This window comes from Camellia sinensis, chromosome 14 (genome assembly GCF_055761805.1).
Source record: "Camellia sinensis isolate YWXY chromosome 14, ASM5576180v1, whole genome shotgun sequence".
NCBI classification, from domain to species: domain Eukaryota; kingdom Viridiplantae; phylum Streptophyta; class Magnoliopsida; order Ericales; family Theaceae; genus Camellia; species Camellia sinensis.
Window position 1 is genome coordinate 33,651,450 of NC_138974.1, and position 17,057 is coordinate 33,668,506.

At 32.9% G+C, this 17,057-nt stretch overlaps 3 protein-coding genes across 3 annotated transcripts; 2 read left to right on the forward strand and 1 right to left on the reverse strand.

Moving 5' to 3' along the window:
* Positions 1 to 7,750: 7,750 nt before the first annotated feature.
* On the reverse strand, positions 7,751 to 13,598 carry LOC114317642 (uncharacterized). The gene is made up of 10 exons (XM_028264409.2): positions 13,380 to 13,598; positions 12,980 to 13,147; positions 12,652 to 12,835; positions 12,279 to 12,335; positions 12,120 to 12,190; positions 9,557 to 9,635; positions 9,401 to 9,460; positions 8,673 to 8,776; positions 8,514 to 8,574; positions 7,751 to 8,315 (listed from the first exon to the last, which is right to left on the reverse strand). The coding sequence occupies exons 1-10, from the start codon at positions 13,511 to 13,513 to the stop codon at positions 7,926 to 7,928; spliced, it is 1,308 nt and encodes a 435-aa protein (XP_028120210.2). The 5' UTR covers positions 13,514 to 13,598; the 3' UTR covers positions 7,751 to 7,925.
* An 889-nt stretch (positions 13,599 to 14,487) lies between these two features.
* On the forward strand, positions 14,488 to 15,534 carry LOC114317696 (protein FAR-RED IMPAIRED RESPONSE 1-like). The gene has a single exon (XM_082904741.1). The coding sequence runs from the start codon at positions 14,488 to 14,490 to the stop codon at positions 15,532 to 15,534; it is 1,047 nt and encodes a 348-aa protein (XP_082760867.1).
* A 15-nt stretch (positions 15,535 to 15,549) lies between these two features.
* LOC145806890 (protein FAR-RED IMPAIRED RESPONSE 1-like) lies at positions 15,550 to 16,981 on the forward strand. The gene is made up of 3 exons (XM_082904742.1): positions 15,550 to 16,725; positions 16,808 to 16,853; positions 16,974 to 16,981. The coding sequence occupies exons 1-3, from the start codon at positions 15,550 to 15,552 to the stop codon at positions 16,979 to 16,981; spliced, it is 1,230 nt and encodes a 409-aa protein (XP_082760868.1).
* The last annotated feature ends 76 nt before the right edge of the window (positions 16,982 to 17,057 follow it).

Genomic DNA, 17,057 nt, shown 5'->3' on the forward strand with positions numbered 1-17,057 from the left:
CATTCCTAATATCTTTGGTTCCGCTGCCATTTGAAGTTGCCGAGGGAAAGAGAAAGCCGCCGCAACTAAGTTGCAGAGGCAATACTTGCAACGACCAAGTTGCAGAGGCACTTTGTCTTAACGCCGCCATTTCAAGTATCTTCAGTGCTACCGCCATTGCAAGTAATGTCGGTATCACAACTATCTGGAGTTGCTGAGAAAAAGAGAAAACCAAAGCAACTAAGTTGCAGAGGCAATACTTGCAGCGTCCAAGTTGCGGAGGCATTTTGTCGGTGCCGCCATCTCTAATATCTTCGGTCCTGCCGCCTGAACTTGTCGCGAGAAACGACTATCGAAGCAACTACTACCACAGCAACTAAGTTGCAGAGGGGATACCCTACCAAGGTGATAGCAACCTTTGAGAGAGGCTTCTCTCTGCAATTAGAGGCTAAAGCTTGGCGCTGATAGCAGGTCCCAAGGCATTACTAGCCCAAGGCTGATAACAGGCCCCCCTCTCTCTCTCTAAGTTCATTTAACTTGGCGTTGATAGCAGGCCCCAAGACTTATTGGTTAGAGCTGATAGTAGGCCCAGAGATACCAGTTTACTGCGGCAATCTCGCAAAGATGGGAGCAGGGTAGCCCGACACATAAGGGATTCTCTTTCCATTGCCCAAGTTTGAGACCTGCCTTAGTCGCACAGGCATGACTAAGGAAGCCCCCTTGGGCTTAGTACTAAGGCACAGCATGGCTAATAGTAGGTCTGGCTGTGGCCTTCACCCTGGAAAGCTAGGGAATTTGTGGTTAGGTGGCTAAGAGTGGAGGTTTCGCTGAGGTGAGCACGAACATAGTCGATAGCAAGCTAATGAAGTCCTAAGAATGCATGTACTGGCCAACTATAATTGAGAAGGCAAGTGCAGCGGTAAGGTTCACCAATGCAAGTGCACTTGCTGAGGTTCAAGCTGAAAAGGCAAGTGTAGAGGCAAACACTCCTGTTGCAACTGCACTTGCTAAGGCTCAAAAAGGTAGTTGCAAAGGCAAATAGATAGTACACAGTACATACAGAGGGACACATGGCACCTTCAGCCTGGTGGCTCAAGGAAGAATATTCTATGTGATCTTTTGGGACACATGTCTTCTCTCTATTTGGTCACTTGGTGTCCTCTTGGCACTAAAGAAAAAAATATAAATAAGACCCATTTCCCAAGGTTCAACAAGAAGAATTTTGAGGATTTGAGGGAGATGTTGCCCATTTTGGAACTGTCATTGTCTTCTTCTTGAGCCACTTGCTTCATCCTCACCCAGCTACACACTCTCCAACTTCCAGATAGTTGTTGCTACTCATTCTTCAGCCACTTCTACCATCATTGGACCATTAACATAGTTTTGCCTCTTTAATTACCTATCTAATTTTGAACCCCCTATAAAGTTCCAATGATTGCTTTGGTACTCTCACTTAAATATTTTTTTCCTACTCGTGTTAAGTACTTTATGTAAGAATTGGCTGGAGGTAATTTCAGTTACTGGCCATCACGATAATTAATCCTTAAGTACGGGTAGTGGGTCGTGACATATAGTGACTTTTTAACTATTTTAAATGATAAATATGATGGAGTGTTTTATTTATTTTTTGAGCTAATTACGTAACAGTTCTATTTACAAATGTTATGGTAGTTCAAGTCCTATCTAAAATTTTTTTAACCAATAAGTTCTATTTAAAACTAAAAATATTATCGTTTTTTCTAAATTTTAAAACTAAGAACATTATTAATTTTGCATAGTAATATTTCATATAATCGTTTCACTAACTGATAAAAAAAGAGAGCATGAGATTAAATTTTTTACCCTTCTACTTATTAGTTTGATTTAACTATCTAATAAAATCGAGAACATTATTAGTTTTTTTTTTTAATTTTAAAATTGGGAATATTATCAATTTTTTCATTTTTAAAGGTTTTTTTTTCTTCTTCTTCTAATTTTACACATCAATATTCCATCATCATACTCCTTTATAAACATAAAATTTTTAATTTTGTAAAAAAAAAAAAAAAATCAATATTTAAAAAAAAAAGTATGTTTATTTTAAGTTTTTTGAATTTAGTTTGTTGAAAATTGAGTTTTTTTTTTATAGCAAATAATTTTAAAATTTTAAGCTTTTTTTTTTTTTTTTTTTTAAGATGCATCTTATCTAGATGTATCTATATACTACAATATTTGTGAAAAATATTTTAAAAAATAATAAATACACAAAACAAAATTGTACTAAATTTTTATTTTTATTTTTATTTTGTATTTTTGGTATTTAGTGAATTTTTTAAAGATTTTTTTTCACAAATATTATACTTTTTAAGTATATTTATGTTAGGTGTGTCTAAAAATTTAAAAAATTACTTAAAATATTTTAAAAAATCATTGAAAACAAAAAGATACGGGAAATAAAAAAGTAAAATTTTTTGAAAAATGTTTTTTGAAAATCAAAACCAAACAGCCTGACTAGTGTTTTTTTTTTTTTTTGCATGTAATTTTTTTTAAAAATTTTTTAATTTGAAAGTTTATGTTTTAAAATTTTGAAAATAAAAATAAATGTTGAATTATTATATTTCTTTATAAATGATGAACAATCATTGTTTGAAAAGTAATACCGACATTAAAAATTTAATGAGACTTGAAGATTTAAAAAATCATATATAAGACTTAATGGAATATAAACTTATAAATTGGAACTTATGTGTAAATGTCCCCACTTTTTTTATTTTTATTTTATTTTTTTAACTCTGGCAATGTACTATTCAACTTTGCACTCACAAATGCATTTATAATGACGTGAAAAAAGTGATGAATTCTATATAATTAAGTAGAGTAATGTTAGAGACCCTAAATATTCTACCAAAAATTTTACCAAATGTCTCACATGGGTGTGGGACCCATGTGAGACATTTGGTAAAACTTTTGATAAAATTTTTAGGGCCTCTAGCATTTTTGAATTAAGTATATAATCAATTAAAAGTTGACACTTATCAAATTATATTTTTATAAATTAAATTATAAAAAAAAAAATTGAGACTCAAACATTTCCTCATGTTATTTTGAAATATGAATTTGCTCACGCAACCGGCACAATAAATAAAAAAAAAATCCTTTATAGATGCGAAGACATCATCATCAGGAATCACAAACATTATAGCCTCCGTTTCACAAGTTGGGTTAGGGATTTTTTTGGTTATTTTAATTATAAAAGATAAAATAAATTATTTTAACTATAAAAAATAAAATATTACATTCAATCTATAATCATTACACCATTCTCTCACAAAAAAAGTCAAAAAGTCAAAAAATTATTCCCAAACCAAGCTTTTTAACCCAGACTAAAATAGTCAAAAAATTCAAAAAGTCAAAAGTTAACCCACTTCCCAAACCAACCCTATATCTGAGTAGTTGTTTGGTATGCGTTAAAATAATATATGTTATTTTAACATATCATTTTATTTGAGTCATAATCGTTTTATTTAGGTTATATCATTTTTTATTTGAATCATAGCATCTCTCTATCACATTACTTTAAATCTAACTCATATTTTATATTTTTCCATAAAAAATTAAAAAATATACTAATTTGACACTTCCTAAACAATCCCTAAATGCAAGATAAATATATCTATAAGAAAAGAAAAAGAAAAAGGAATTACAAACACGTTGCGGCGGGGTCACCCCTTGTCAATAGGGGTGCAACTCGGGCCGGTTCGGTCGGATTGGGAGGTTGTCCAAGCCCAGCCCAAGTTGTGGTGAGACTTGCCTAAGCCCGCCCAAGCTCGAATTGTAACCCGAGGTTGTCTGCCCAAACCCGACTCGAGTTAAACCCGAATTGTAAATGAATTTCAATTTTTTTTTGCAACTACACTATGAAATTATTAAAATTTGACTCTATTTGCAATTATTATTATTATTATTTTTTTTATAGAAAATCATTAATACCATCAAAACAAATAATTTTTATAATGTAAGAGTGATTCCACTATAGTAGTCCTTACAATTTATGAGTGAAAATAGAAAGAAAAAAAAGTAAGATTTTATGTTATTTATATATATAATATACATTCAATATGATTTAATATCATATAATGGCTAATAATTTATATGTATATTTAATATTTCTATATATCTATATATGTATAATTCGGGTTTTGGGTTGCTCGGGTTGTTTGACGTCTTTGTCCAAACCCGCCCAAATTTAATTCGGGCTTCTAAATTTTTGCCCAAGCCCGTACCAAATTTAAAAATATTTTGTCCAAACCCGAAAAAAATTCAAACTAAGCTCGAATTGCTCGGATTGAGCCCGTCCAAGTTACACTCCTACTTGTCAATGGTGTCACGGTGCAACATCAAAGAAAGGACATGTCCGAGTTCACAAAACGAAGAAAAAAAAGAAAAGGAAAGGACATGCCGAAGAGTTTTGTTTTCGTTTTTATTTTTATTTTTATTTTTAAATTGAACATAAATTATTTTGATATATTATTTATTTTATAAAAAAATATGGAAAGTAGTTCAAAAATTTTAATTTTTTTGAAAAAAACTATTACTTATTTTCAAAATAAATTTTCATTATTTCTTTTCACTTTTATCCACCATCAAACCACTACTCCAATGGCTACCTTCAACCACTCCCACAACCCGATATTATATCCGTCCATCGTTCATCATTTTTAATAACTCACCTACCATATATATATATATATATATATTTTTTTTTTCTGTTTTTATAATATTTTAATACAACAAACTTATTTTTTAGTTAATAAAAAATAAGAAACATGACCCTTTAAGAATCAATGAATATTAAGACTACAAATTTAAAAATTTTAATTTATAACTCAGATTCACTCATATCTAAACCAAACATAATAGCAATTTAATCTCCATTATATAAATACATTATCAAATTTTCTGGGTAATCAATCACATAAAATATGAGATAAAAAAAACTAGTATGTTTGGGATGACTTTTTGACTTTTTATAAAAATATATACAAAAAGTAGAGAGAATTTTTTTTTTTGACTTTTTGATATAAGTTATAAATTTTTTAATTTTTTTAATAATTTTTTAACGTTTTGATTAAAATGTTAACAGTGACTTCTAGAACTAGAATGGCTCTTTTTGCCAAAGTCAAAAAACTCAAAAGTATTTATTAATAACTTATATGATACAGTTTTGTTTATATGATACAGTTTTGTTTGGGTAAAAGTAAATTATTGCTTACCTTTTATCAAAATAAATATTATACAATTAAATTCAAAACATGTAGTATAAAAAAGATGATTAAATTTAGACTTATTTGAAAAGACAGTTTCTCTAAGAAATTTATGCAAGACAGGGTGCCATTTTGGGAACATGGTAAAAAGTTACGTTTTTGGATAAAATGTCCAAAAACGTGGCTGCCAAAAACGCCAGAAAAGCCATTTGGCAAGTGCAAAAAACGCAGCTGTAAAATTACAAATTAGGGTTTATAAAAAAAAATAAAAAAATAAATCTTTTATGTTGGGTAAGGGTATTTTAGTTATTTCAATTTGATTTGACACTATAAATAAATATTAAACTAAAAAGTAAAAAGCCAACTTTTTACCAATTTCTCAAATTACTTCCAAAAAAATCAAAAAACTTGATAAAAAACTAAAAGTCAAATTTTTACCAACTTCTCAAAACAATCCAGAGTTGCATACAGAGTCAAAGTAAATTATAAATTTAGCAATTTGTATTACATATTATGTTAATAAATGATATTATTTTTTAACAACAAATTTTAAAAAAATAATTAGATTCTCAATCATTTTGATTGAATTTTTCTACTTACCCTTTTTTTTGTCCTCTAGTGAATGCCTTGATATTTCAGTTGTTACTTCCACGTAAGATAAAATAGACCCATTAATGTGTGGAATATCGATCAAGTACAGAAAAATCCAACAACTCCTTTGTTTGTGCATGTTACCTAAGCCAATATCTTTTACCTACCCCTCAAAAATTACATTTCAATTTGATCACATGACATGCTAGGTTTTAACTTCTAATTTGTCATAAATTTAATCCAATTGTCTTGTTTTGTGAGATTCAAATTGTAAACATCTATTATTATTATTATATCACAATTATTCGTAACAAACACAAATAACAAGCGAAACTAAAAAGTCTTATAATTTTACTTACCATTGAATCTCATAATAAAAAACCACATTGTTTTGACAATAAAATTAATAAAATAAATAATAAATAAATAAAACCGTATTATTTGATCATTGAAAAGATTGGTATAAATAAATAAATCAGAGAGGAGATGATGTTTGAGAGAAAAAAAAAAGAAAAGAAAAGAAAAGAAAAGAAGCCAAAGTAGGCAAAGACTTTTTGATTGGAGATACGGACCCTATTGTTTATTAATATAGTGAGTGGCCGACTGCGACATAACATAATGGAGGTGATGATGATCTAAAACTATGCGCTACTTTGATAAGTGGATAAGAAGTTAGTTTTTTGATTTTTTTAATTTTTTAAAATTATATTATTTTTTAATTTTTTATTTAAAAGAATTTAAAAAGTTAACAAAAATTAAAAAATTAATTTTTTATTAATTTTTCAAAATACCACTATATATATCATGTTTATATACGTTTGTAGCGTAGAGTAATAATTGGGGCTAACAATGCGATATCCACAATTATCATAGGTTGTTTTGCATAATTTTGGTATTTACTGTTTAGGATTGTCTTGGAAATTAATTTTTTTTTATACTTTTTTAATTTATTATGGGAAGACATGTAAATAAGTAAAGAGCAAAATTGATTTTTTTTTTATAGTAATTTTTTGACTAAAATTTCATGTTGTCAAAATAGATTTTAGTAATTTTGACAAGAAATTCTTAAATTGGCGTGCTACTAAATATATGTTAGAAAAATACAAGGGGTTTGGTCAATTGAAAAGATAATGAGTGATATATTTAAAATTTTAAGTTGGATTTTTTTCGAAGTCACTTATTCAGGTGATGTAACCAAGGTTTCAGATTTTATTTTCTTTGAAATTTGTCATTCGAGCGACATCATATAAGATTAATAAGACAAGCCTTCCAAATTTAAATAAACTATATCCAATGTTAAGAGTGCGTATTTGAATCTCCAACAATATATAAATCCGTCACTTACCGCTAAGATTCTCCAGTAAGAGCATTTTAAAGCTCTTAGTTAATTATCCTTCCAAAAAAAAAAAAAGGGGCTCTTAGTTAATTACAGAAAAAAACATGAGACCTTACGATTATGCATTAGTCAAACACCCAAATTTGATTCTATTTAATGGGAAGGGCCCATATTTTTAAAGTATTGCATACCGAAACCTCATCAATTACTTAAATGGACCGCAACTTATTTTTACAAATTTGCAACACTAATTGTCCTTTCACATCATCATTTAAGATAAACTTTTTTTTTTTGAGCTTTCATTTAAGAGAAACCCGCATAAGAAAAAAGAATGCAACTTGGAATTTTACAACTTTGACTAGAAAATGCATCAATACATAGCCCGGTACTACTATATAAACAAAATTTTATTTGTATATAAGCAATTCATACAGAATTATCTCATCTAAAAAATCCATACTCTAATTTATAATTATACATCATTTTTATTTTAAAATTTATAAGAAAATTATATATGCCTACAATTTTCCAAAGAGATGGTTTTGAAAAAAAGAAGAGTAAACAATAATTGATATTAGGGGAGTATCAAATAAGTGTGAAATTTAAAATAAAAAAAAATTATAAATTAATAAAATGCAAATACAGAATGCTCCAGAGTACATAAACAACACAGTGAAATGCTGAATATAGCACACTACACAGTTGCTAGCAAAATTTCAAGAGGAAGAAAAGCTTTTACCAATGTTAAAAAAAAAAAAAAAAAAAAAAATTCTTTGCTACTTTTTAATTTTTCTATCATTTCTGCCCCTCTTTCTGAACTCTCGCTTATCCGCAGAATATTGCTTTTTAATCAATGTATTACGCATTGTTGTTTTCACAGTTTCCGCAGCTGCTGAGATCACTGCCTTCTCAATGGACGTGCTTCCCTGCAACTTTTCAAGCAGTTGCATTCCGTGTGGAATATCATTATCTTCCAACACAATTGGATCAAGCTCGCCAGAATCAGGGTTCGTTTTGTCAAAACCAGATACAACCTTCACACGGGCTAAAGAAGTGAAATCAGAACCTTGTAAGTTGGAGATACCGGTGACCATCCAAAATAACTTTGTAGAGGAGCTAGTTCCTAAGCTTGTCGGAATGAAGGCCTCTTCCATGATGGAAATCACCTGCAATAAACAGTTGGGGAAAATTAAAGTGGGAAAAGAAAAAGAAAAAGAAAAAGAAAAAAGAAAGAAAAGGAAGAGTGACACGTGGAATGGTGTATTCTCGACTGTTTTTAAATTCTTCTGATGCATCATCTATTTACAGACTAGATTTATCCTTTCACAAATTGCTCTACTTTTAATGATTTATAAGGTATTTACCTTGGCAATGGAAAGAGTTTTGTCAGAAAGGTTGCAGCGCAAAAACACTATTCCTGAGAGGCTGCAAAGGCGTGGAAAACCCATGTCAGAAAAGTTTAAGACAATACAGGCTCTTCAAAGTGGCAAAGAAGTTAGATTAAGGAATGCCCAGAGACTTGCCTCTGAATGGCCACTGCAACTAATGAACTGTTAGGAATGGCACAGAGATTGGTAATGGCAGGGCAGCATTCCTCTTCTTTTCCATTAGACTCTAGATATGCTGCCTTCACGAAGCAAGAGTTGGCCAAAACAGAAGTAACAAACAATGAAACAAGTGGGCCTTCATCAAAAGCTAACCAGTGACCTTGTGGGAAAATAATAATTCAAAAAAGTAAAGGAATTCAAAACTCTTATGTTGTGTTTGGGTGGGGGATTTGGGAAGGGATTTGGAAAGGGAAAGGGAAAAGGTGTGTGAAACTATGTGAAATATAGACACGATATATTCACCTTTCACCTGCTTTTTCCATTTCCTTTTCCAAATCCCTCCCCAAATCCTCCAACCAAACATAGCATTAAGCTTGTTGGAGTGGGAAAGGGAATCCATCCCTTCAATTCACTTGAAATATCACTGACCTCACTCTGATTATGTTTTCAACACTACTTTCACTAAAAAAAAATTGACCACCTTGATAACACAAAAAGGACCATCCTCCACCTGTGGTCTGAATTTTGTTCTAATTTTACAATGAGTTTTTTTTTTTTTTTTTTTTTTTTTTTTTTTTTTTTTCAGGGTAAGTTTTATGATGACAGTATGATAGTTTCATAATTGTTCTAAAAAAGGCATCCAGACAGAGGAAGTATATGATAGATCAGAAACAAAGGCGAGGTCAGATCAACAACAGAGCTACCTCTGCTCCAACTTCACAGGTATCAAGAAGAGATCCGGAAGTTATATCCCACAATCGAACCTGAAAGTGCAGTCAGATTTGTGTCATACTTTTAACTTGAAAGAAGTTACAGGTAAGATGCAAGCCATGTAAGCTATCCAATTTATGATTACTCACTGTTGAATCACCACTTCCAGAGAGAAGAAATCCCTCAGGATAATCTGAAGCACAAACGAAGGCAAGGCAGGACACAAACCTGCAAAGAGAGACACATGGACATGGAAATTAGCATCCGCCACACACGTAGAAAACCTCGGTGCAAAGAGTTTAATAGGAAAAAAATCAATTAATAACTTGGACAACATGAACAATGGAATAAAATTCAAGAATTATGTATGTTTGGTGCTTCATATATATACCAAATCGCTATCATGGACCCGTCTTCAAAAGTGCCATCTAAGATGGATTTCGGCTCTCAAAACACATTATTTTTAGGGCCACATATATCTCATATTGAAAGCATATGTGCTATGTAATTGGACTTTCCTTACAGGCAAGTACACAACCAGTGTTTTTAAAGGCTCAAGGAGCACTAAGGCGCTAAAGGTCTCTCGGGGACTAGGCGCAAGGCGAGACGCGGGCTTTATTGAAGCAAGGCGCACAGTCTTGGTAAAAAATAAATAAATTAATATAGACTAATCATTCATAGTACTAAGATAAATTTTTTAAAATAATATGCTCTTGTTAACCATTTATTTATTATATTTTTTAAATAATATGTTCTTATTAATTTTTTTATTTTTATTTTACATACCCAACCCAGATGGCTAAGGCGAGGCGCAGATGACTAAATTTGCCAACCCAGTTTGCACTAAATAAATAATATGTTCTTATTTTTTTACATACATATCCATATCCAAGATGGCTTTATTTTTATTTTACATACCCAACCCAGTTTGCACTAAATAATATGTTCTTTTTATTAATATGTATAAATATATATTATATAAGATATAAGACAATATATACTTCTATATATTATATAAGATATAGGTAAAATTATTTTATACTTATATATATATAAGTATATATATACTAATACGTATAGATAAAAACCAAACAGAGGCTAGATAGATAAGACAGAGAGAGAAACTGAGAGAGAGAAAGAGAGGAGAGAGAGAGATCGTGAGCTTGCGAGAGAGAGAGGCGAAGGCGAGAGAGATAGAGAGAGCGATCGAAGTCGAAGGAGGTCAAGTCGTCGAAGTTGAGAAGATGAAGTTGACGGGAGGTCGGTGAAATCGAGAAGAAGTCGGCGAAAGAAAAAAAATTGCTGACAGAGCTTCGACAGAGCTTCGAGGTTCAAAGAAGAAGAAGCTTCGATAGAGCTTCGAGGTTCGAAGAAGAAGAAGAAGAAGCTTCGATAGAGCTTCGAGATTCGAAGAAGAAGAAGAAGAAGAAGAAGAAGAAGAAGAAGAAGAAGAAGAGGAGGAGGAGTACCTAGTTCGAGAGAGAGAGGAGCCCAATCGAAGGAGTCGAAGAACCCAGTCAAAGAAGACAACACAGATTAGGGATTTGAGTTGTATTGCATTGTATATGAGTTGTAATCGTATGTGTTGGAGGCTATTGGAACACAATTTCCAGCCGTCAGATCTGAATTACGCATAAATAGAGAAGCCCGACTAGGCGCGCGACTTGCGCCTCTTTGCGCCGCTTCCAGTCGCATCCAAGGCGCGCGACTGTTATACTGCACCTCGCCTTGGCCCCCTCAAGTCGCGCCGACTGCGCCTCGCCTCGCCTCGCGCCTAGGCGCGCCTTTCACAACACTGTACACAACAACATAACTTTTTTTTGGATACACAAACCTATATACTAAGAAGCATGGACACGGTCTCGTGACACAACACGGATATGACACAGAAATGCCGACATGCTAATTTTCAAAAAATACAAGACACGACACGTGAGGGGCACACATGAAATATATAATTTTACATATTTATTATATGTTATATATATATATAAATATTATAATAAAAAATGCAATATGACACAAATTCCTATAAATTTATATGATTTTTGTTTTATTATTGTATCTTAAGTTGTTTTGTTCAAACTTATAATTAGTTTGGTTCAAACTTATAATTAGTTTCACCTGTGTCTAATCAATAGACACGTGTGTTTAAGTGATAGATATGTGTGTCCTCTAAGTGTCCAAAGAGTATCCGGGTCTTTGAAAAAAAATTAAAAAATAGGACATGTTTTGAAGAGTGTCGGACACGTGTCAGGAAAGTGTCCAAAGAGTGTCGGTGTCTAACACGGACACGACACGGATACATCACCTTCTTAGAAGTATCCGTGCTTCTTAGCCTATATATGTACATACCAAGAGAGGCAGAAAGAGGAAGAGCTTCAATCACATAGGCAACAATGAATGAAGTTCAGAACTTTATAATTGACAAGTATTGAGTTAAGTTAACTAAACAACATCAGCAAAAAAACATCCCTCTGTTATAACAAAATGCATTAAGTTAATCTGGACCATTATGTCAGATAGATGCTACAATCGGATTCTCAATGTCACTATGTTAATAACTTTTCCAAAAAAAAATCTTCATTTTTAGCTCAAGCAGCAAAATTCTCAGAGACTTAAGCCAAAACCCCAATTCCTGTCTGCTGTCAACTTCGTTTTCTCCTACCACTGATGTGATATAAACATGTGATAACAAAAAAAATCACTCACTTGGTATGCCCAAGGCAAAAACTCTGTATCTCATGAGCTCCATCCAAAGGCTTCTTGGGAAACACAGTAACCTGTCATAAGATTAACATTATTGGATAAAGAAATAAAATGGAATTGACTAAATAATTATTTGTTTCAATGGGGAGGAAAATGAGTTACACGAATTTTAAAATCCCGATCAGCACTAACAATGAATCGTCCATCTGGTGAGTATTCCTGTAAGAAGATACAACTGCTTAGAATAATCCATCCCATTTTTGTTTCTGTCATTAAGGGGAAATCAGCGGAACTGATTCAAAAAAAAAAAAAAAAAACGGACTTTGAATGGTAGAAATGTCTATGATAACATACTGAAACAAATTACCCATAATTGCTAAGCATAAATCTGCATTGCCAAGTCTTAGATGTATTATTAATGTTATGATCTGTTTTTTGATATTATTATGATGGAAATAGGTAGGCCTTAACAAATGCCCATCTATAGAACAGAGCAATGAAGAAGAGAAAAGAATAAAGATAACAAATGACAAACCAGGCTAGTAATGATGCTACAGTAGTGGGCAAGAATTGGCACTGCCTTCTTCATACTGGGTGAAGTTTGATTTTCATGTAATCCATCCAAATCCACACCCCAAACAACCCCAAATTTGTCGGCAAAACAAACAAACAGACCATCATTGCTTATGGCAACAGCGCTTACTCTCTTCTCTGATGACCTGTTACATTTACAACAATCACGCAATTTGAATTCGAAGTTTAACCCATCAGTCTAGAATATCTTAACAATGCCATTAAAAAAATTTGGATCTTACCCAATGAAACAAGTGCTAAAACCCAATTCAAAACAATGGAAGACTTACACAGTACATATACAGCGCCAAGAATCGGTGTTCCAAATCTTAACTAGTTTGTCATCACCAGCCGATACGAAAAGGTTGCCCTTTTTTGCACCATAATGGATTGCTCTAATTGAATCCTTATGAAGAGGCTCACTAGTATCATCCACCAATGAAACTGGACAACCACCCCTGAAAACAAAACACCGTGTGCAGAATATTGTGTTCAAAGTTCATAATTGAAGATGGAGATAGATATTATTAAGTAATCAAAATAATGACTTCAACTTCTAGGATGAGTTAAGTGAAAATTTTAATTCTCTTTTCCAGAATTTCCTCAGAAACAATCAGAGACTAGTCGGAGCGACCTAATTAGAAGTTGAAACTCGATCATATGCTCAGAAGAAGAAGACGAAGAAGTTACTGGAGATCGAAGACGCGGAGGTCCGAGCCAACGGCGACTGCAACGGAAAATTGGGAAGGGTGAACTGCAATTAGGGCTGGAGAGACCTCCGTGTCTCTGTTGTAGTCTCCTTCTTCCATAGTCGTCTCCTCCATTTCTTGTCTTCCACTCGGAATTCGTTTCTTGGGTTTTTGAGCGTTTCAGGGCTTGCTCTTTCTTCTTTTTGGTTTGTTATTGTTTGGGCTTTTCTTAAGCCCAATTTATATTTATTAATGGAAAATTTTATTCCTATATAAAATTTTTATAAATTCATCTTTTAATAATATTTTATTTTAAAATAAAATATTTATGTATAAATCTTTTTATATATATTATTACTAGACAAAACTCAAATAATTTAAAAAATTATATGCTTTGTAAACATTTTAAGAAATTAAAATTGCGTGACAACGCTTTACCAGTAATGCTAGTCTTCAGGAAAAGGTTTCAGGAAAACCTGCAGGAAAAGGTGGGTCCCACATGGCAAGGAAATTGTTAGTTTAAGAAATAAAAAAAAGTTCTGAGTCTCATGTTTCAACTCTTTCACGTTTTAACTCTCTCACCACTCTAGCTCACGTTTCAACTTTCTCACCACTCTCTCGCTCAGCTCTCACCCGCAAGCTTGCTGCCGCCGGTCACTACCGCCGGCGTCTCCGTAACTGCTAAGATTTCCGTTTGATTTCTCCGTCACTCTCAGATTTTTGCTGCGATTTCAGTCGCTAATCCCACCATTCTTGCAAGAACATCGAAGGTAAGATTTGCAACCAAAATCTGAGTGTTTGTAGTTGTTTTACCAAGCTTGATTTTGTAACCTACCTTCTTTGTGCGATTTTGGGATTATTTTTTTCAAACCCTAGAATTTTGAATTTTGGGGCTTTTGAAAATTTTTGTTGTCTCTGAATCTTTCAATGAAAGAGATGTTGTGGATTGCATAGGTTATATAACTCAATTTTCGTTTTAATTTCTGTTATCTCTAAATTTGAATCTTTCAATGAGATTTTGTGGATTTACTTTGTTTCATGTATGAAAGCCTAGAAATTGCATAGGTTATATATATATATATATATATATATATATATATTGTAGAGATATGGATGAAGAAATATGGAGTGGTTCTTTAAGTGAGGGCATTAATGAAATTAATATTGAGAATGAAATGGAGGAAACAGAAAATGTAGAAGTCGAAACTGAAAATGTAGAAGTTGAAACTGAGGATCCTAAGGTGGGAATGATGTTTAAGTCAAGTGATGAAATTTATGAATATTATGCAACATATGGGAAGAAAAATGGTTTTGCGGTGTCTAAGAAAAATTGTAAAAAGGGAGGCGATGGGGAGAAAAAATATATAACTCTTGCTTGTACTCGTGCTGGGAAGGCAATAATCAAAACAAGCAATCCAGTTAAATTACGGACACAAACAAGAACGGGATGCAAAGCTTGCATTAATGCAATTCTACAACCCGATGGAATGTGGCTATTGCGATCTTTAGTACTTGAGCATAACCATAAAATGAGTCCAACCAAATCTCATTTTTTCAAGCAAAATAGGATACTTGAGCCGCATGTGATGAGGAGACTTGAATTAAATGATAGAGCGGGGATTAGGATGAACAAAAATTTCACTTCACTTGTGTTGGAAGCTGGAGGGCGTGAGAAGTTATCATATTTAGAGAAAGATTGTAGGAATCATATAGACAAAGTTCATCGTTTACGACTTGAGGAAGGAGATGCCACTGCAATGTATAATTATTTTGTGAAAATGCAAGGTGATAATTCAGACTTTTTTTATGTCATGGATTTGGATGGAAATGGTCGATTACAAAATGTATTTTGGGCCGATGCGAGGAGTAGAGCAGCATTTAAAGAGTTTGGGGATGTGGTCACATTTGACACAACATACTTGGTAAATAAATATGATATGCCATTTGCCCCATTTGTTGGTGTGAACCATCATGGACAGTCGACATTGTTGGGTTGTGGACTCATTTCACATGAAGACACAGAGACATTTACATGGCTATTTCAGTCTTGGCTTGCATGCATGTCTGGATGCCCTCTCAATGCTATTATTACAGATCAAGACAAAGCCATGAAAAAAGCCACAGAGATTGTTTTCCCTAATGCGCGTCACCGATAGTGTTTGTGGCATATTATGAAAAAATTGCCTGAAAAATTGAGAGGATACAAGGAATATGAAGCAATAAAATTTGGTATTCAGAATGCAGTTTATGATTCATTAACTACAGAAGAATTTGAAGAAAATTGGGGTAAGTTCATTGAGGAGTATCAACTTCATAGCAATGATTGGTTACTTAGGTTGTATGAGGAAAGACATCGATGGGTACCTGCGTTTGTCAAAGACATTTTTTGGGCAGGAACGTCAACCACACAGCGTAGTGAAAGCATGCACGCATTCTTTGATGGGTACATTAACTCGAAAACCACTTTGAAACAATTTGTGGAGCAATATGAAAATGCTATGGCAAAGAAGGTTGAAAATGAAAATGGTGAAGAATTCAATTCTCTCAACTCATACATCCCATGCATAACTCAATATCCATTTGAAAAGCAATTTCAAAATGCTTACACAATTGCAAAATTCAAAGAGTTCCAACAGGAGGTTGTAGGAAAGATTTATTGCAATTTGTCTCTGTGTTCAGAAGATCTTAATTTTTCTGTGTATGAAGTAAGTGAAGATGTTCCCTTTAGAGAAACCCTTAGACTTGTAACTTTCACAGTATATTTGAAAGAGGACAACTCTGAAACAAATTGTAGTTGTCGGTTGTTTGAGTTTAGGGGAATAGTGTGTAGGCATCAAATTGCAGTGCTCATGAAAAAAAGGACTCATCAAATGCCAGACAAGTATATTTTAAGAAGATGGAACAAAAATGTGAAAAGATGTCACACTAAAGTGCATATTAGTTATGACAACTCTTCTATTAAGCCTGAAGCATGTCGCTATGATAAAATGTTCAATGTCTTCAATGAGGTGGCTGATTTGGCAACTAGTTGTGACAATAAGTGTGATAAGGTGGTTGAACAGTTACGTGAACTAAAAGGGGAGTTGAAAGAAGAAGTTGATGTTGTTAGTGGAAGTAACAAGTTTGGTTCTATGAGTACTCAGAATGCTTCAAGCTCATATGGGGATGGTGTCTTAAATTCAAAGGAGAGCACAACCATACTTGATCCAATCGTTGTCCGTCAAAAAGGGAGGCCACCATGTAAAAGGAAACAGTCTATGCTTGAAAAAACTATTAAAAAGAAGCAAAGAGTGAAGACCAAGACAAAGACAAAGACCACTAGCACCAGCAGCCAAGGAAATATAGAGGTGTGAAAAATATCTCATGCATGAATTTACCATTAACTGATAAGCTATTATTTTGTTAACTTTCAAGTTTTATATTTTGTAGCAATCTGAATTTAGTGCGCCTTCACATATGGGATTTGTTGATCTTGGTACACGAGAGTATTAAAATCAATGTAAGAAACTTGTTGGATTTATTGATTTCTTTTATAGCTAGATTTTGTTAGTTTATTGTTGTATTTATAATTCTATGGGTGCTTGTTATATTGCAGGAATCTGAAATGTTGGCTCCAAGTTTCGGGCAACAAAACATGCTCCAAGGACACTTGTCATCCCAAGTACATAATATTCCATTT

What these genes read in the sequence shown, in the direction of transcription:
- LOC114317642 (XM_028264409.2), bottom strand. Translation starts at nt 13,513, where the DNA reads ATGGAGGAGACGACTATGGAAGAAGGAGACTACAACAGAGACACGGAG. An exon ending in TTTTGCCTTGGGCATACCAA is followed by an intron (nt 9,636 to 12,119) that starts GTGAGTGATTTT and finishes CTCTCTTTGCAG; the next exon opens with GTTTGTGTCCTGCCTTGCCT. An exon ending in CTGGAAGTGGTGATTCAACA is followed by an intron (nt 9,461 to 9,556) that starts GTGAGTAATCAT and finishes CTGCACTTTCAG; the next exon opens with GTTCGATTGTGGGATATAAC.
- LOC114317696 (XM_082904741.1), top strand. Translation starts at nt 14,488, where the DNA reads ATGGATGAAGAAATATGGAGTGGTTCTTTAAGTGAGGGCATTAATGAA.
- LOC145806890 (XM_082904742.1), top strand. Translation starts at nt 15,550, where the DNA reads ATGAAAAAATTGCCTGAAAAATTGAGAGGATACAAGGAATATGAAGCA. An exon ending in GCAGCCAAGGAAATATAGAG is followed by an intron (nt 16,726 to 16,807) that starts GTGTGAAAAATA and finishes TATATTTTGTAG; the next exon opens with CAATCTGAATTTAGTGCGCC.